The 21,704-nt window shown below is 37.8% G+C and overlaps 1 protein-coding gene across 1 annotated transcript in view; it reads left to right on the top strand.

Annotated features, from left to right (window-relative positions):
• Positions 1-20,648, top strand: part of rhocb (ras homolog family member Cb) — a 30,506-nt gene extending 9,858 nt beyond the window's left edge. Inside the window, exons 2-5 of the mRNA XM_056260901.1 lie at positions 11,550-11,707; positions 12,366-12,486; positions 13,178-13,308; positions 20,085-20,648. Coding sequence (XP_056116876.1) covers positions 11,552-11,707; positions 12,366-12,486; positions 13,178-13,308; positions 20,085-20,258 — 582 coding nt within the window. The 5' untranslated portion in view covers positions 11,550-11,551 and the 3' untranslated portion in view covers positions 20,259-20,648. The remainder of the gene's footprint in view (positions 1-11,549; positions 11,708-12,365; positions 12,487-13,177; positions 13,309-20,084) is intronic.
• Positions 20,649-21,704: the final 1,056 nt, after the last annotated feature.

Below are 21,704 nucleotides of genomic sequence, written 5' to 3'. Positions count from 1 at the left end.
TTACACAGTGTGTTTATGCTGGTGTTATCACTAATAGATTTTTAGGATTCTAGAAGCTTCCTTATGATGATGTGATTCATGTTTAAGGTTATGAAGAGGAGGAATAATGACACTTTAGGGTCTCCATTTTTAGATCTTAAGGTGGGCGAAATGGCAAAAATAGCTATATCACGTTTTTATGTTGGTTAAATTCATACAGGTTTGGAACAACTTCAGGGTGAGTAAATTATGACAAAATTTCTTATTTTTGGGTGAACTATCCCTTTAAGACAACTGATATATCATCATATCGCACACCCCTAGGTTGACCCCCTCTCAGGAATATTGAAGACATACATCAGCAAACACAACACAAAGCCCTTCTGGTTCAATTCTGTTTTGCCTACATGTTTCTGATATAAAACTGTCTAGCGATCCAGTGGGAAAAGAATAAGTGTGCGTTTCTGTGAGGTGTCTCAGTCTTAAAGACCTTACAGACCCCCTGATGATCTCTGCGGGTCATTAATTGTGAGATTAGCTGTGAATTGATGGCAGAGCTTCACCTTATTAAATGAATACTTATACCCCATTAAATATTTCTAATGTGCTCCAGTGGGTTTAAGTATATTGAAGCTCCAGTCAGATTTCCTGGAGAGAGAGATTCATCATCTTTACCTGTTCATACAGACGCATACAGCGAGTGCAGTGAGATTCCTGCTGAAAATAATTGGTCAGTATTGGTCATCATGGTTCGTTTTGAGCCTAATACATCTAGTATTAAAGGTGCAATCATGTAAAAAAACACAATTCTGAACATTGCTTTTTGTGTGTGTGTACTCGCTCAGTAATAGAACTTTGTTTTAATACATTTTGAAATATATACAGGTCCTTCTCAAAAAATTAGCATATTGTGATAGTTCATTATTTTCCATAATGTAATGATAAAAATTAAACTTTCATATATTTTAGATTCATTGCACACCAACTGAAATATTTCAGGTCTTTTATTGTTTTAATACTGATGATTTTGGCATACAGCTCATGAAAACCCAAAATTCCTGTCTCAAAAAATTAGCATATTTCATCTGACCAATAAAAGAAGTGTTTTTAATACAAAAAAAAAAGTCAACCTTCAAATAATAATGTTCAGTTATGCACTCAATAGTCAATACTTGGTCGGGAATCCTTTTGCAGAAATGACTGCTTCAATGCGGCGTGGCATGGAGGCAATCAGCCTGTGGCACTGCTGAGGTGTTATGGAGGCCCAGAATGCTTCGATAGCGGCCTTAAGCTCATCCAGAGTGTTGGGTCTTGCGTCTCTCAACTTTCTCTTCACAATATCCCACAGATTCTCTATGGGGTTCAGGTCAGGAGAGTTGGCAGGCCAATTGAGCACAGTAATACCATGGTCAGGAAACCATTTACCAGTGGTTTTGGCACTGTGAGCAGGTGCCAGGTCGTGCTGAAAGATGAAATCTTCATCTCCATAAAGCTTTTCAGCAGATGGAAGCATGAAGTGCTCCAAAATCTCCTGATAGCTAGCTGCATTGACCCTGCCCTTGATAAAACACAGTGCACCAACACCAGCAGCTGACATGGCACCCCAGACCATCACTGACTTTGGGTACTTGACACTGGACTTCAGGGATTTTGCCATTTCCTTCTCCCCAGTCTTCCTCCAGACTCTGGCACCTTGATTTCTGAATGACATGCAAAACTGAGCAACAGTCCAGTGCTGCTTCTCTGTAGCCCAGGTCAGGCGCTTCTGCCGCTGTTTCTGGTTCAAAAGTGGCTTGACCTGGGGAATGCGGCACCTGTAGCCCATTTCCTGCACACGCCTGTGCACGGTGGCTCTGGATGTTTCTACTCCAGACTCAGTCCACTGCTTCCGCAGGTCCCCCAAGGTCTGGAATCGGTCCTTCTCCACAATCTTCCTCAGGGTCCGGTCACCTCTTCTCGTTGTGCAGCGTTTTTTGCCACACTTTTTCCTTCCCACAGACTTCCCACTGAGGTGCCTTGATACAGCACTCTGGGAACAGCCTATTTGTTCAGAAATTTCTTTCTGTCTTACCCTCTTGCTTGAGGGTGTCAATGATGGCCTTCTGGACAGCAGTCAGGTCGGCAGTCTTACCCATGATTGCGGTTTTGAGTAATGAAACAGGCTGGGAGATTTTAAAATCGTCAGGAATCTTTTGCAGGTGTTTAGAGTTAATTAGTTGATTCATATGATTAGGTTAATAGCTTGTTTAGAGACCCTTTTCATGATATGCTAATTTTTTGAGACAGGAATTTTGGGTTTTCATGAGCTGGATGCCAAAATCATCAGTATTAAAACAATAAAAGACCTGAAATATTTCAGTTGGTGTGCAATGAATCTAAAATATATGAAAGTTTAATTTTTATCATTACATTATGGAAAATAATGAACTTTATCACAATATGCTAATTTTTTGAGAAGGACCTGTATATATTTCGGTTCTTCTCTACTTTATAGTTATCATTCTTGGTGTGAACGGGCCTAAATTATACAAGACTAGGGGTGTCGTGTCACAATAGGCTGGTATTGACGATAATCATGATACAATTTTTTTTTTTTTTTTTATATATTTATATAACGTTAATACTGCACTTATGATAATATCATAAATTCAGTTCCAGTAACTCTGGTTGACAGTCCAACATAGTAGGTGGCAGTATTGCTCACTGGTTACCACCACCCATCATAAAACGGCAAAAAGAAGGCTGCAATGACGCTGTGTAGCTACTACTGCCACACAAAATCGTTCTACCGAAACACTACCGAAAAACAGTTAAGTCAGCTCGCTATTGTGGGAGTTTTTTTCTTTTCTTTTTCTTTTTTTAAAAATAGGGTGTTGGACACCCCACACTACAGGAAGGGCCAGCCAAAATGCTTTTGTACACATGGTTACAGCAAAAAGTTTGACAAAAGTGCACACATCCAGTAGGCAAAAAGCTACAAATAGAAAAATTCTGTATTGCATGTTCTCTATTTATGGAGCTGTGGTGTGCCAACTTTTTCCTTTTTGTGATTTTAGTTATGGTAAAAACTCTCCCTTCACCTCCGTACACTAGTTTTTATTTATTTATTTATTTTTTATGAGCATGATTCATTTCTCAGAAAATCAAAAAACACAATCAAACAAAAATACTTGATTGTTGGCATTATTATTAACATTCAATATTATTCTATAGTTATAGCAATAATATCGTTATCGTGATTTATTTTGGCCACAATAATAACATAGTGGTGACTGCTTATCCCAACTAGTGATGTAATTCTGCTCATCCCTAACGGTCATCGTGCAAACAGTTGGTTTGAGCTTCAGGGAGAGACAGAATGCGTGATTTTACAGCTTGCCTGTGAGGTTCAGACACACGTTTCACAGAGCTCTGTGCTGCGGCTCCCACTGCAGGCATCATATATTCACATCGTCCACCAGACACAATCTCACCAGTGCTCACATCGTCCGTTACTTCCTGGAGACTCACAGGAACAAGGCCAGTGGGCATCACTCAGCACCATTTCATTTTTTTTCCATGTACCCTACCTTTCTGAGGTCTTTGTGGGAATGAGACCGAGAGCGAGTTACCTTGGTTCAAACAATTCAGTGAACAGGCAGTCTGACAGATGAGTGCAGACTTTAAAGTGGAGACGCTTCACGCACCCTCACACTGGGCGATATAGCCTTTTAACAATAAAAAAATTAAAATATTGTTTAAGGCAAGGAAAATAAAGTTAAAAATAATCAAGGCATGTTTTCCACAATATATACACACTACCAGGTCAGTATGGACTTTTTCTTTCCATCCATACATACATACGCACAAGGGTGTAGATTTGGTTTGAACATTGGGGGGGTTTAAGTTTGGGTATGCCTCCTGATATTGTGATCACGGTATAAATAATGGGGGGGGTTGTAATGCATAGATTTAAATATTGGGGGGGTTATATCCCCCCCACAAATTACGCCCCTGCATACGCATGCATGCATGCATACATACATACATGCATACATACAAGTGACAGTAAACAGGCTACTTATAATGTTACAAAAGATTGCTGCTTCAAAAAAATGCTGTCTTTTTAACTTTCTTTTCATCAAAGAATCCTGAAAAAAAGTATCACAGTTTCCATAAAAATATTAAACAGCACAACTTGAGCAGCAAATCAGCATATCAGAATGATATATATATATATATATATATATATACACACTGTATATAGATAGATATAGATATGGAATAATACTGAATAAAAATGATTCAGTGTCAAACTTCCATTTAAAATGATACTCGCATTCCCGTGAGACTAAGAGGGAACTGGAAACTAGTTTATTGACACATGGTCTTTAGGAAGCTTAATGGCCAAATTAAAAGCACATTAAGATAGTTGTGTCGGTCACGGTGTTGCTTAATTTGATATCGCCAGTGAAATTGTCGCACATTCATCATGAATGTTCAATATGCAATCCAGCCAATATAGAGGCCCATCAGTCCACAGCTGCTTTGGCTCAAGGTCAATCGAAAGCATTTAAAGTGTCGACACTCGTCCACTACGGGCCCTTAAAACGCTCTCCTGGGCCCCGTTTGGTCTGTGCGTGTCAATTCTGTGGTGGGTTTGGAGGGATGAAGGCTGCCGTGATGGACTTGACTCGATCCCTTATGGAAATCTTTGAAGCAGAAATTCTAAACCCCCTCCTGAATCCAATTTAAATCTCATTCACTTTCCATATCCAGGTTGTATTGAACTGTTTTAGATTCTTATCAATCATAATGAAACCCGCTTTTTCTCATTTTCTTTTGATTAACCCCTGCTGATTCAGTCAGTGCTTGACTCAACTGGTCTTCGATTCTGTGGATGTTAGGGATGTACAGAACTACAGATTGTCTCAATTGACTTGACGTAGGATGTCTGAAGGACTAGTTGAGTTGTCAGCCTTAAAGGGATATTTTTTTTTTTTTTTCAAAAATGAAAATTGTCATTATTATTCACCCTCAAGTTGTTCCAAATCTGTATGAATTTATTCTGCTGAACACAAAAGAAGATATTTTGGAACAACTTGAGGGCGAGTAAATGATGACAGAATTTTCATTTTTGGGTGAACTATCCCATTAAGGAAGCCGTGTATAATTGAATGTTTACTTGTGTTGTCTACTCTATTAAGTAAGTTTACGTTTAAGGTAAAAAAATGACTAAAATAAATTAAAGCTAAATAACAATGCACATAACAAAATTTAAAAAAATTAAAATAAAAACTATAAAATATAATCTGAAATAATGAATTAGGCTAATATTACAAAAAAATAACACTACTCCGGTTTGACAGTGATTTATACCCAGAAGCAGCTGTGGGATTTATGAAGGCTTAAATCTTTTTTAAATTTCACCAGATACAATGTTTTTAGGAGCCTGCGTGTGAACAGGAAGGGAGTTGTCAGAACAGGAAGTGAGCTCTTTCTCTTCTTGCCACCAGAGGCCGAGGAAATGTTTCCACATTGTGCCTTCAGCGACGTGACAGCATTCCCAGAGCAAGCACTGTGGGACATTCCCAGTGTGACATATCACAGATTTTCTCATCTATACTAAAACAATGAATTTCCTCATTATTTCAGTTTCAGTGAATTGATAGGTCAGCTTTGTAAATGTTCGAGTTCTTCTCAACTGTTTTAAAAAGCCAGTGGTGTTCGGGAATGTGTGTTTGAAGGGCTTGAGATAATGGCAACAGAGATTAATGTCTGTGCATGTGAGAATATAGGCTGCCGTCACCAAGAACACCTTTCTCTCTCCAGGGAGGTACGTTTAAGAATAGCACTGACCTGCTTCGGTTCTTTTCTCTCTCTCAGAACTTGTCCGCTGTGATTTTTCAAGTTCAATGTGTGGGTGTGTCTCTGTTTCAGGATAAGCTGACAACTTCCAACTTAAGCTTATGAAACTGCAGTCCTAACTAGTTTGAAACTACAGTAATCAAATGTTGAGTCATTCATTAAAGGTACACTATGTAACTTTATTTTGTTCAAAATTTACAAATTTTCTATTAGCAAATCCATCATCAATCTACCTTCCAAACTGTGTTTTTGTCTTCTAAATCACTATGGTGCCCTGCGTGACTCGTCATATACATAAACAGAGACAAGGATCTCCGGTTACAATGTTCTTCCGCGAGACGCATGCAGTTTTGTTTATTAACCGCTAGAGCACCAAAAGTTACACAGAGCGTACCTTTTAATTAGGGCTGGGATAAACGATTATTTTTTAAACGATTAGGCTAATCTAGCGATTATTTTTTCGATGCATCGATTAATCTAACGATTCATTTTTCCAGTCCGATTCGATTTCGATTCGGTTATCAATTACCTCCCCATTAATTGACTAATAGCAATTTATACATGTTGATTTACATATCTGAATGAAACAACATGAATTCCTTAACATTGCAATATATGTTTATTGCTCTTAAAATTCCAAAATAAAAGACTATACAAGTGCAAAGTAATGCATTCTTAGTCAGAGGTAGCATTCAATAAAACTTTGAAGCCTTGAAAACACATAGGCCTAGCTTACTGAAAAAAAGTGCATCTTGTAATTCTTCTTTAAGATGAAAATAATAACTTGATGTCTAGCATTCAATAAAAAAAATTCTATAAATATTTTTGAGTCTTCATTTTCTTTTCTGACATACATACCCTACTCCAGTTCTTGTTAAAACACACCAGACATGCAAATTATGCGCATTTTCTGCACTTTTTGTGTGAAATCATATTTATTTTGTCCATCAAAAGTGTGCTTTCACTTTAATTGAGCGTGGGCAGCAGCAAATTAAGGGTGCTTTCACACCTGGATCGATTGGAGACGTTGTTCCGAAACAAAGGGGCGTTTCCCTTTTGGCCCGGTTCGTTTGGTCATATGTGAACACAACAATCGCACTCTGAATCGGAACAAAACAACCGAGCCGAGACCGCCTAGAAGAGGTGGTCTCGGCTCGATTCCATACGAACCCTGGAGCGGTTCGTTTGTAGTGAGAACACAACCGACCCACGAACCGGAACAAATCAATGTCGGAGTTTTTTCGCCTTTGCGCGGCACTGCTCGACGGACCGTTCATAACCCCTCTCTTTCATTTTATAGCTGATCTTCTTGTGCACTTCGGTGTTCTTGTGTGTAGTGTCCAACATCCGGGAGATGTGTTCTTCCGACCAGGGTTTCCGTTGTCCGGTAATTACCGGACATTGGCCGGGAAAAAAATGAAATGTCCGCCAAAATTAAATCTCTCCGGTCAAATTGTCCGATTAAAATTGCGTAATAATCCCGCCCCCCTAACACAATATGAATTTGAGAATAAGCCTAAAATGTATAAAGCAAAAATACACTTTGGCTATGTTATAGGAACAGGCTCCACCGTTAGAAAGTTATTAAACAACATCGCATGCTGCATTTCAAATAAAGCGCACGCCGCTGTAATATAGACCTAAACAACAAACGATTGAGTGAGACGTTTCAAATATGGCCAGGTCCATTGATATTATTGATAAAGTTGATAAATTGATAAAGTTGACGATGCAGACTCGCCATCTTCGCAGTAGTGAACGCGCCTATAGAGAGAAGTGTGCACGCGCCGACGCCTCAGTGTCCTGATTAGCCTATTAGCCTATATTGTCCACTATATTTGCTTCTTATTTATTAATCCAGTCAAATTTGTTGATGAAACATTGATTAAAATTAATATACAATTTATACAAAACGAAATTTTCAAGCAAAAATAATATACGAAGATCGCTGGGTTGATTATTATTCGAAAATCGCACCCCTCCACCACATGCATGCACACATGCATTAGGCTACACCCCAGAGCATGTGAGCAAAGCAGAGCGGTGTGACGCTTATCATAAGTAAAAATAAATAAATATAAGTTTCATATTTATAAAAAATATAATGTTATTATTTTTTTATTGCATCTATGTTGATTAGGCTATATGAAAAGGGAACCGCATGAGATGAGTAAGATAGGATCATAAGATGACCAATAGGCCTATATATCGGAAAACATTTGGAATTGGTCAGACATGATTTTGACCAGTTATTTAGTTTTGTTTTGTAGAAAGCCTTTCTTTAAAGTTTATTTCGTTTTGTTTAAATTGTATCTTCATTTTAATCAATGTTTCATCAACAAATTTGCCTGGATTAATAAATAAGAATTTATTCATATGAAGTGTGTATTTCTCTCTCTAGGCGCGTTCACTACTGCGAAGAAGATGTCGAGTCTGCATCGTCAACTTTATCAATTTATCAGCAATTTAAATGTTTCATGCATAATCATTACTTTCGCCGGTTCTTTGTGGCAAGCTTTATTTCAGGTGTTGCGTGATATCTCTGCGCCCAACGGCGGACACGAGCGCTCAGCTTGATTTAAAAAAAAACTGATTTTAGCGCTAGATCTCTTATTTAATAGCGAACTAAATGAATGAGTTAGCTGGAGATTTTTTATTTATTTGTGTTAGGTACATCCGTGCCTCAATGTTTCAAAAAGTGAATGTGTGTGAAACCATAGTAAAAAACAATTGGTGTTGATTGACGCCAATCAGACGTTCGTGTTTTTTTCCGTCTATTTGAAAGTTAGGCTAATAATAACATGTTGCATTCTATAAGGCCTGATTATGTCATTTTTTAAGTTATATAGCCTGCCTCCAGTTTTCCTCAACTTGACTAACTAAGAGGCGATATTTGACCGGCATATCATCAAAATGTCCGTTTAACGAAACCTCTGCCGGTCACTTTGACCGGCACCATTTTTTTCTAGCGGAAACTCTGACTTCCGACCAAATATCTATGAGGCATTTCACCTCTTCGTAGCACCGCCACCAAGTCAACCCGCGATTTATTTTGTGTTACTGTTGTCATGACGATGTCCCACAATGGAATGTGCGACCTGCACGCAAGAGGTAGTGATGTAATGGTGTAAGGAAAGCCCTGGAAGGGTGCGCGATTTGGACCGCTTTACAACAGTGTGGTGTGAACAGAGTGACGTATTAAATTGATTCGGAACAAAGTATTCTGTTTCGGATCTGTTCCGGAACAAAACAAATCCAGGTGTGAAAGCACCCTAAGACTGCGCCGAAACCCGCGCTTCACTGTTGCTCACGCGCTGCTCCTGCTCCCGCTCCCGGTGTGAATGCACTCATTGATTAACATGCACGCCGGGGGGGAAAAAACCCGCACTCAGACATCCCAAGTCTCCCGGAAGTTCCGGGAGTCCCCCGCATATTGATAGCGTCTCCCTGATGCCCGCAAATTAGTTCAAATCTCCCAGAATCTAGAGCGCGCATGCGAGACAGAACATACTGCGCGCATAACATACATAGCGCGCACGGCAGAGAGCGAGAGACCTTGCGTGTGTCTCTCGCTCTCTCCCTCTCTGCCGTACGCGCGCTATGTATGTTATGCGCGCAGTATAGTCAACAATCCAGTCAGCTACTACTCTCCGGCGCCGCCATCTTTGTTTTGGGTCTGACGAATCGACGCGCATATTTTGCGTCAACGTATTTTTTGCGTCGACATCATCGATGACGTCGACGCGTTGTCCCAGCCCTACCTTTAATGTGTTTGTCCCTTCACACACACTTTCCTTACTAAAGATAGTATTTTAAAGGTACATGCACAACTGTTCCAAAGTTTGGGGTTAGCAAGTTTTGTTTTTTAATGTGTTTGAAAGAAGTTTCTTCTGCTCACCAAAGGCTGCATTTATTTGATCAAAAATACAGTAGAAACAAAACAGTATTACGGAGTTATTACAATTTAAAAAAAATTCTATTTTAATATTATTGAAATGTTTTCAGTGTCACGTGATTGTTCAGAAATCATTCTAATATGCTGATTTGGTGCTCAAGAAAAAATTTATTATCAACATTGAAAACAGTTGCACTGCTTAATATTTTTGTGGAAATAGAAAGTTAAGCATTTATTTGAAATATTTCATTCAATTTAATGCATTTTGCTAGACTCAAGTTATTTCATTAAAAAAAACTTTTCAGTGGTAGTATTGTATTTTGATTTATTCCATGGTAGCATGTGTGTGTGTATATATATATATATATATATATATATATATATATATATATATATATATATATATATATATATATATATATATATATATATATATATATATGTGCTACACTAAGGTTCAATGAACACCATGGTACATGTTCAAATATGGTATTTCCACAATACATGTCCAAAATTGCCATAATACTTGTCCAAAATACAGTTGTACTATCGCAATATGTCTAAATAAACATGGTTTTACCATGGCAAGTGTCCAAAATAACAGTAGGCTATTACTGTGATATTACCATGATTTTTGTTTTGTACTTGCTAGCCTGCTGATGTGTTGGAAAATGTTTATTAGTCTAAATTTCTACATAACCTACATCTTTCTCACACATGAATCATGCACACAAGTCAAAAATCTTCTGTTGGAGTGTGTCCGCGTTCACTGGGCTACTGTACGCGTGTGTGCTTAAATGGTGTGGACAACTGGTTAGATTGGCACTATTTAAAGAAAATGTCTGTGAGTGTGTTCTTTGGCTGTGACATTTTTGGGCCATCGTGTCCTTTATTATTTTTTTTTCCAAATTGCGGGAAAGAGAGGAAAAGGGTGGGACAGGAAAGTCTTTCTTACTGTATTTTTTCCATACTCTTCATGCTTTCACTTTGTGTGGATGCAAGAACTTCTCCCAAATAAGGCCTTAAACAAAATGTACTTTTTTCATTCCAGTGTGATGTTCATTTTGTGGTTGAGTTTGGGTCTTGATCAGCATTTTGGCCTCCTGATTCTGCATAAATGCAGGACAGATCGTGGACCTGCTACACTCTATTATGTTGCGTTTCTCAAACAGGGGTTCACTCACTCAATTATTATGTTGATTTTTTTGGACATATTTCGTGGCTCTCTGGAATACTTGATTCTGATTTGTTAAATGTTCCTTTACAATTACTGCGAAACTGGATATTTCACCGCTGCACGCAGTCAATGGCAATGTATCGCTGCTACTTTCACGTCTCTCGTATCATTCCTCAGTCTCTATCTTTTAATTTCATTGCATTTCTATGATATTTAAAATGGCTAATTGGCTCTAACTTCTCAGAACAGTTACAATTACAAGCTGTAAAAAAAAAATGCTTTGTAGCTAAACATGTTAGCTAACCAGTCTCTAGTTAATTGGATTGGGAATAATATTATGACTTAATATTGTTGCAATCATAGTTGTTAGATATTTTTTTTTTAATCTTTCTTAGCGGATGCTTTAATCCTATCCATCTATTCCTCTATCCTCCTCTATCATCTATCTTTAAGGTAATCTACACAATTTAAGCTAATATATACAATTTTCATGCAATTTTAATTTTATTTGCTCAATAGCTATGTAATAAATGGGATAATCAAATCTACAGCCAGTGGGTCATCGTCACAAAATATGAATATTGTAGCCTATTTGTTTTGTGAATTTAATTTGAACCATGTCTCATGGTAGTCTTCTTTCTTTTTCTTAAGTGATGGCAGCTATTCGTAAGAAGCTGGTGATTGTGGGAGATGGAGCCTGTGGAAAAACATGTCTGCTCATTGTGTTCAGTAAAGACCAGTTCCCAGAGGTCTACGTGCCCACAGTGTTCGAAAACTACATTGCTGACATAGAGGTGGACGGCAAACAGGTCAGTTATCCTAAAATAGTGTTGTACACAGTCCTTCTTCCTTGTGTTGTGGACAGAAGCACTGAGAATGTGGTGTATCTGTGTATGCTTGTTTAAGAGAGGGAATTGGGTATTCCTGCAACCTTTTAACCCAAATTTCAGGCCATCCTGATCAGACATGCTGGATATAATATGAGAGAAGCTCAGCAAGAGGGAGTGCTCCTCTGATCTGAACTTACTACTACAGGAAATGGTTTAAGATTTTTGTTCATGTTTGGACTTGTAAGCTTCTTTGAAATGGAGGACAACGATATTGAAATCAACCTATACGTTAAGGAAGAATATGATTTCAGGAGTTAAATTTGCCCAGACCAGTGTTCCAGAACTTTTGATTAAAAGATTTGCAGTTTGTTGATTTACATTTTTTCTATTTCCTGTATGCTCCAGTACACACATTTCATTTCACAAAAAAAACCCTTGAATGTTTTTGTATTGTCTTTGAAGACCTCTAGACCAGTTTGAACTGTAGTTATCTCTTTAAATAGCTTTAGGTTTATAAATGGTTTTTATATTTATGACCACTGACATTGACAACAAGACCACTCAAAGTCCAGTGACATACCTTCAGCTGACAAACAATACTGAAGTATCTGCATCTCTCTCTCTCTCTCTCTCTCAGGTGGAGTTGGCTCTGTGGGACACAGCTGGTCAGGAGGACTATGATCGGTTGAGGCCATTGTCGTATCCAGACACAGATGTTATTCTGATGTGTTTCTCTATAGACAGTCCAGATAGTTTAGGTACCTAACCGCACACACTATTGTTCTGAAGTTTGGAGTCAGTAAGCATTTCAATCATGACAGTAAATTGTGAATTTACTCCATTTATTCAATCATGACACTATTTACCTTTCTATTTTTCTATTAAGAATTCTGAAAAAAATAACAATGCATCAAAATTTTCCACAAAAATAAGCTGTGTTAATAATAAGAAATGTATCGTGACAACCAAATCAGCATATTAGAATGATCACGTGACACTGAAGACTGGAGGGATGATGCTGAAAATTCAGCTTTGACATCACAGGAATAAATGACATTTTTAAATTACATTAGAATAGAAAACAATTATTTTAAACTAATTTACTGTATTTTTAATCAAATAAATGCAGCCTTGTTGAGCATAAGAGACTAAAAAAATCTTAAAGACCCCAAACCTTTGAATGGTAGTGTAAATTACTACTTTTTATTTTATTTTTTTTATTCCTGCTTCACAGCAAATAGTTTTAACTAAGTGCAAGTAATTCAACTTGCACATATTACATTAAGGTCAAATTGAAGGTGATTTATTAAATACTGAAATTTCATTAAATAATGAAATGCACAATCTCCTGCAGTTATTAATATTTATAATTTACTGTATTAAATGATTTCTAAAAAATATCTTAACATTGGCATCAGGTTTCATAACTTCTGTTCTGGCCTCTTCCAGAGAATATTCCAGAGAAATGGACGCCAGAGGTAAAACATTTTTGTCCCAACGTTCCCATCATCCTAGTGGGCAATAAAAAGGACCTGCGGAATGATGAACACACACGCAGGGAGCTGATCAAGATGAAACAGGTATGGCAGGTGTGTGTGTGTGTGTGTGTGTTAAGCAGATGTTGCCATAGTAACATGAAGTAGAGGTTTATAAGACACAGCAGAGGCCTTTTGTTGGCCTTTGCCTTAACAAACAGGACACTTCCTGTCTCTGAAAGCCACAAAGGAAAATGGAAATGCAGCTGTTTCCTGTGGGGAAAAAGCTGCCCTCAGGGATTACATCATGCTGAAGGTTTGTTTGTAAGAGTAAGGCAAAAAACAGTAGTGAAACTTTCATCCTAGTCGTCATAATACTTTTATATTTATACATGTAGCATTTTTAAGTTATTTTCTAATGAGGAAGATTTTAGTGTACACAATTTGTACAGTAATGATCCATCATATTCTCCCAAATTGTTCGGCTACTTTTAACCACAATGCTTTGTGTTGAAAGGGACGGTTGTGGGGACCATTTAAGGTAGCTAAGAAACATTGTTGTTAGTGTCTAGGAATGCTCATTGAGCTCAAACCCTGATTTTATCTCTTCAGGAATGTGGCAGATTGTAAGTCATGTGACATTCAGCATACCGCAGTTCTACAGTATGAAATGTTTATTGACGTTCATTGTATGTTGTAGAGTTGTAACCTTCTTCACTTTGAATCAGTATGCAATTACAAAAAAAGTTACATTTCAATATTTATCTAGCTACATGATTTGATTCGGTGTCTAAATATAAATAACTCAGAATGCAAATACAACCCCAAATCAGAAAAAGTTGGGACATTTTGTAAAATGCAATAAAATCAAGAATCTGTGATCTGTTCATTCTATTTAACCTTTTATTAGCTGACAAAAGTACAAAGAAACGTTTTTCAATGTTTTCACTGACCAACATAATTGTATTTTGTAAATATGAACAAATTTTGATTTTGATGGCTGCAACACACCCCAAAAAAGTTGGGACAGAGACCAAATAAAAGTGAAAAGATTATCCAAATTAGATAATCCAACTATTTTGAAACAGTCCACAATGAGCAGGTGAATTGGTAATAGTTGAGGGTATCATGTTTGGGTGTAAAAGTGCTTCTCAGTCTTTTTAAGCAAAGATGGGTCATGGCTCATCACTTTGTGCCAAATATCTTGAGAGAATTGTCAAGCAATTAAAAAATCACATTTCTCAATGCAAGATTGCAAAGCATTTATGCCTTTCATCATCTTCCATACATAATATTGTCACAAGATTCAGGGAATCCAGAGAAATCTCAGTCTGTGTTGGGTAAGGTAGTAGACCTCTGTTGAATGTGCGTGACCTTTGTGCCCTCAGATGGCATTGCACAAGATACCATCATGCTACTCTGTCAAATACAGGCACATGTGCTCAGGAGTAATTTGGAAAACCATTTTCACTGAACACAGTCTGACGCTGCATCAAGAAATGCCACTTGAATCTCTGTTACGCAAGGAGAAAGCTTTACATCACTTCTATGTGGAGATGCCGGTGAGTTCTCTGGGCCTGAGCTCATCTCAGATGGTCTAGAAGAAAGTGGAAATGTCTGCTGTGGTCAGATGAATCCATGTTTCAGCTTGTTTTTGGGAGAAAATGGAATCGAGTTCTCCGTCCCAAAGATGAAAGGAACCAACCAGACTTTCACCAGCGACAGGTGCAAAAGCAAACATCTGTCCTGGTATTGAGGTGCATCATTGCAAACGGTATGGGTACTTGTATTATTGTGAAGGTACCATTGACATGGAGGCATATATTTGGATTGTACAGAGACATAAACTGCCATCAAGATGACATCTTTCCTGGGAAGCAAGACAATGCCAGGCCTCATTCTGCACGTGCTACAACTGAGGGGTTTCTAGACACTCTGCACCACAGAAGGGATGTGCCTGCCTGTTTACTGCAGTCCAGATATGTCTCTTATGGAAAATGTATGACCCATCATGAAAAGGAGAATCAGGCAACGATGACCACAGACTGTTGAGCGGCTGTCTTGTATCAGACAAGATTGGGCAAATATTCCACTCGCAAAACTCCAACAATTAGTATCCTCAACTCCCAAATGATTAAAAAGGGTAATTAAAAGGAAAGGTGATGTGACACAGTGGTAAACGTGTCTCTGTCCCAACCTTTTTGGGCTGTGTTGCAGCCATCAAAATCAAAATTTGTTCATATTTACAAAATACAATTATGTTGGTCAGTGAAAACATTGGAAAACTTTTCTTTGTACTCTTGTCAGTAAAAAAAAAAAAAAAAAAGAATGAACAAATAACAGATTCTTGATTTTATTGCATTTTACAAAATGTCCCAACTTTTTCTGATTTTGAGGTTTGCCTTTTATGAAAACATTTGGGTGAAATGGGTGGGGGTGGTGTCACATGATCATTCTGATATGCTGATTTACTGCTAAACATTTCTTACTATTATCAATGTTGACAGTTATGCTCTATTAGCTGAAATAGAAATCTTTAGCATTTATTTGAAATGGAAACCTTTTGTAACATCTATAAATGTCTTTACTGGCACTTTTGATCAATTGAATGCATTGTTCACTATTAGACATTGTGCAGAGGTGGAAAGTAACGAATTACATTTACTCGCGTTATGTAATTGAGTAGTTTTTTTGTGTACTTCTACTTTTTTAAGTAGTTTTTAAAATCTGTACTTTTACTTTTACTTAAGTACGTTTTGTTTGAAGTTTTGTACTTCGCTACATTTGAAATCATATCCGTTACTGAGTAAAAAATAATAATACAAGGGAGAAAAAAAAAATCACACTCCGGAAACAAGCTACTGCATTGGTTGAAGGAGAACAAACGCGCAAGAAAGGTGACGCAGACCCAGCTGAAGCTGAAAGCGCCCTCGAATTCTTATGAAGCGAATTATGGCCAGTATGGAAATACTTTGTAGAAAAAACGAGTGGTTGTCCTCGAGGATAGATATCCAATTTGCAAAAAATGTGGACGCAAAGTGGCTGCAAAAAGAGGATACATACACCATCCTTCCTGCAGATAACGTTAAAGGTATGTCCCGATTATAACTTAAGGCCGAGGAGGGTATCCCGGAATCCAGTCATGAAAATGGAATTCACATAACGCAGATGTCACGTAAAACACGCAAAATAATGGATGGATGAATACATGGAAAGTAGAACTGTGCAATAAATCCAATCGCGACATGGTCTGTGAATATTTAAGCACAAAAATACTTCTATATAACGTTAAATATATAACATATTTTGTTCTGCTGAGCTGCGCCGCTTTGTCTACTAACGTTACATACTCAAGTACGCGTGACGTTCATGGTGTTTTCAGCGTCTCACAAACAATTTGAGGACATGAATACATTTCCAGAGCTGCTCTGAGAGAACGCCTAATGAGCATTTTCATAATTTTATTTGAGAAAAACCATTGTCAAATACACTTTGAAACGGGTCTTCACTACAACCTGTCAAAATAAAAGTTCGGTTTTACTAAGGAGAAATTCTGGGCATACAATAGAACGAACTTCTCAAAATAATAACAACAACAATAATACATTTTATTTAAACATTATTTAAAGGAATATATATATATATTTTGTCCATGGTTTAATTTAGTAAATCTGTTTTTGCAGCGCTTCCCCAAAAAATAAAAGGACACAAAGTTTAAATTTACATTTGATTACCACCGTTTTTGATAATATATTTGGATTAAATCATAAAAAGAAACATTCATTTTCTGAATAAAATACATTTCATAGGACTATATTATTCTTAAACATTTTTAATTACTTATTAATGTTAAAAATAAGTTGTTAATCTAATTCATTATCAATTATTGAATTTAATTGATTAGACATGTTTTATTGAAATTTTAATAAACAAAACAAACAAATGGTTTCAAGTTTGTTATAGTAAAAGCATTTGTTCAACCAAAAAAAACTCTGTTTTCATTAATTTAACTGTCATTTTAACTAATGATAATAATAATAATAACCATAATTTAATAATACTGTTTATTTATTTAAAGGTGCTATATGTAACTTTTCTTCCAAAATGAATCCTTTTTTTATTGCCTGTGTGTGAAGGGGTTGTAATCACACATTACAATGATCCACTTGTCGGGTTTTGCTATTACCTCTGAAGGCCGGTATTCCTATTTCTATGTGAAGTCTCCGGGTCGGATTTTCTGCGAAAGCCATCGGATGTGACGTGCACGCGCGCTCCCGAGCCTCTCTCCTTTATAAATACAGTCTATGCGACGGCACTGCAGCTGACGACATGGAGTCTGATAACACCAAACACGACCTGCCTCCAGCACAACACACACTCCAACACAAACTCCACATAAATATAAAAAACAAAACAAAACAAAAATGTATCTGCTGAAGCTCGTCAGGCCAAACGTGAATCGAATCGACTTAGGACGAAAACATGGATCAACATCGGCAGAGCGTTTAAATTAAGGAGAGACCTCCGCTATTTTTATTGTGATAAATTACAAGTTTTCAGATATGCTGAAATAATGTTAAACTATAATGAAATAGCAAGGTAAACTACAACATATATGAGACATGAAATTAATACAAAAGACTGTTCCAGGATAACAAAAATTAGGTGCTTTAGGATATAACTTTTATTTTATGTACTAGATCTACTGTCTAACGCAGGGGTCACCAAACTTTTTTCTCTGGGGGCCACATTATGGTTCCTGACTGTGATGGGGGGGCCGGGGCCGGGTCAGCTATATAACATAGAATTGTATAACCCAGACCAAACTGACCACCAGCAGGCCTCATTGTGTAGTAGAGATTACTAGCACAGCCATATTTGTTTATCTAGTTGTTTGCAAAAGTAGTAATCGAGTCTTTCCATGGGTACCTAGTAGGTGAGCTACCTTATAGCAAGCTCGGACAGCAGCCTGGTTGACCTGAGTTTGGCGAAGGAATACATTCTGTTGTGCAGCCAGTCCGACTTTCATCCTCCGAATCCTGTCTTCTCTTGCTTGCCCTCGCAAGCTAGCATACTCCTTGTGGCGGGTTTCGTGGTGACGACGCAAATTATATTCTTTGAAAACTGCCACACTTTCTTTACATATAATACAAACTGCACTTCTTTACACTGAACAAAAAATAATCGTTGGTCCACTGTTCTTTGAAAACTCTGCACTCTCTATCAACTTTTCTTTTAACACTAGCCACACTGACAGTACTCTGTGCGTGCGTTGTTGTCTCTGCGCGATCTCGAGCATGTCGGGTGACGAAAATTCGGCAAATATAGTTAATTTTATAACTAAATATAAATTTTTAACTGAAAAAAATCAACAAAATACCAGATGCAGACATGTTATTATTTTCCAAAAAGCAATTAAAAAAAAAATAGGCCATGACGTCTTTTGGGGATTGCCGGTTCAAGTATTGGGGGGCAGAGGGGTTGGGGGGCCAGTCAAAGGGGGGTGGCGGGCCTGATTCGGCCCGCGGGCCTTAGTTTGGTGACCCATGGTCTAACGTCACTCATCCCACTACTATCATATTGTTTATAATACACATTTCCGACACGTTCAGTGCAGTAATGTTACTTCCTACGATCTTACTGTTACACTGACATTGTTCAGTCTAGTCACTAACTGTTTTCGTTATCATATTATACATTCATCTATGTTGACGTTGCTGATTGTGAAAGATACACGAATGGTTAGTGAAATGCCTTATGCTAGATAACACCACAAATGTAACGTTATCATGGTACGAGCATGGAGCATTAGTTCAACGTCAAGCTGATAAAAGTAGTCTATTATTGTAACGTTGCAGTGGGAGTTTACATGAGTTTCCAGCATGTTGTGTGATGCTTTCTCCGGTGTGTTGAAAGTCTCAGTGTGGCCGGTACCATGAGTGCTCGCTCTTGTGTTCGAGCACGAGCATGAGCGCTCTTGTAAAAATTGGTTGCAATCTGAAACATCACAGATAGAGGCCGCTAAAAAATACATATAGCACCTTTAATAATTGATTAATACTGTAAACCGTGATATTTTCTACTGTGAAAATCTCATACCATTAATACAACCTCACACGGGGGATTCCCCCACCCGCTGTTAAAAAAGTAACTCAGTAACTTTTACTCTGAGTAAATTTTAAATGAGCTACTTTTTACTTTTACTTGAGTAGATTTTTAGACCGGTACTTGTACTTAAGTAAAATTTCATTGAAGTAGTGGTACTTTTACTTGAGTAGAATATTTTATTACTCTTTCCACCTCTGACATTGTGTTCACTATTAGATATTGTTAGTGTACACAGACTGATCTCATGAAATGGCGTATGTATGACACGCCAATTCGTATTTCCATTTTTGGCGTGCTATCAACACGCATAATCGCTTTTCAGCGTGTTTATCAACGCCTTTGACTTAACGTTATATTACTGTATTATGCATATATAAATATATGACCTACCCCAACCCCGTCCCTAAACCTACCCGTCACTGGGGTTAATACCATTTATGAGTCTTCTCCTACCATCCTAGGAAAAGAAATATCGCTCCACAGATGTAGATATAGATTTTGCTTCGTTTCGCTCGGACATTTAACGGCGTAGACATACACGCGGAATCACTCGGACATTTAATGGCGTAGACATACACGCAAAAGATTTCGGCGTGGACATACACGCGGATATTTCAAAATGCGTATAGATAACACGCCACTTGAATTGAAAGTGGCGTGTATGTGTACGCAAAGTCATGATGTCATGTTGGTGTACAAATGAATCTAATGAGAGGGTGACTAGTTTATTTTCTAAAAGAATGCTTCCTTTCATCATGTACGTGTGTTTTTAGGAACCTGTAAAACCAGAGGAGGGCCGTGACATGGCTAACAGGATCAGTGCATTTGGATATTTGGAGTGTTCGGCTAAAACTAAGGATGGAGTGCGTGAGGTGTTTGAGATGGCCACCAGGGCAGCGCTGCAGGTGCGCAAGCGGAAGAAGAGAAGCGGTTGCCTACTGTTATGAGCCCCCCTCCCCCACACACACATCATGCTCCTTTCTGCAACTGACCCCAGGAAAAAGCTACAGTACCTGCTGCGCCCCACATGTCTCGCAATCCAGGAGTGGATGACAGAAAAATATTTATAAAGAAACCAAAGTGTGTGTCAGTACCCAATGCCTCCTTGCCATCTTTCTCTCTCTTTTTTTTCTTTTCTTTTCTTTTCTTTTCACCAGCATACTTTCCTTCCTTTCTTCCTTCTCTGGAAGATAGACTGATATTAATTTTGTATTTGTACATAAATCTCTGTATCTTTCGGTTCTGGTTTACAGTTATTCTATGCCTCTGTATATGATGCTCAGTGATTTAAGTTTGAAAAGAAGCAAAAATACATTTATCATTCATTTAAACTGCCAGCCTGTACTCTGTGTGTCTGTTTTTTTGACTGCTGATTTTGGGACTGTTCAGCTGCCAAACTTTTTTTATATTTGTCCAATGGAGGTGACCTTAGTAAGGATAGATGGCATATTTATTTTACTTGAATGAAAATTAGGCTGTAAGGAATAGATGTAGTCTGATCAATTAGGTTTACTGTTGTACATATTTGTGTTTGCTTTGCAACAGAAAAAATATTTGGACAAAAATGCTCAAGTTTATAATTTTGTGCCAAGTATAAACCATTTTTAATGGTTAGCAGGCTAACACTGAATTAGCATTAAGTGCTAACTAAATTAGCTGTTCTGCTCAGGATAATGTGTGTGTGTGAGAGGGAGAGAGAGATGAATTATGAGGAAACAGTCAGAATTGTGAGATAAAAAGTCATAGCCTACCTCACAACACTTGAGGGGAAATAAAGTCAGAATTGCGAGTTATAAACTTGAAATAAGTCAGAACTAAGAGATTTAAACTCGCAATTCTGAGGAAAAAAAGTCCAAGTCGTGAAGTCCAAGGCTATAAACACTAAATTGCGGTAGAATTGAGATAAAAAGTCACAATTACCTTTTTTAATATTTTCATTCCGTGGTGGAAACAAGCTTCCATAGCTGGCGGCACAAATATGGGTTAAGGTAGAGGTGACTGAGTTACTAAAATCTATTTTTGTGTCCTTGGCTTGAATAAAAAAAGTACCCAGTGAGAATGCCCTTATAATTGATGTCCAGCATGTTACTTTAAAATGAGAGGTCAAGAGAAGACAACCCTGGTTGGGTTAAACGTGGGTAAGCAGGTTATTTTTAATGGCAGTTAGAAAATATGTCCGTTTACTTGACCCATCGCACTAGATCAGGTGTGCTGATGTTGCAGACCTGTCTATGACAGATCTAGACTATAAATTGCTATAGAAAAAATAACCCAGAGGTGATGAGGATAGGATTGTGAGCCTGTAGGTGTTTGGTGTCTGGATGATGGCTCAAACATCACTGGGAATCACAGTACTCTCAGATGGGTATGAGACATAGGCCTACTCACTGTAA

Source organism: Rhinichthys klamathensis, unplaced genomic scaffold (genome assembly GCF_029890125.1).
Source record: "Rhinichthys klamathensis goyatoka isolate OS25496 unplaced genomic scaffold, OSU_Roscu_1.1 h1tg000180l_1, whole genome shotgun sequence".
Classification (NCBI taxonomy): Eukaryota; Metazoa; Chordata; class Actinopteri; order Cypriniformes; family Leuciscidae; genus Rhinichthys; species Rhinichthys klamathensis.
The sequence above is the reverse complement of the archived record's forward strand: the minus strand, read 5'-3'. Positions and strand labels throughout refer to the sequence as shown.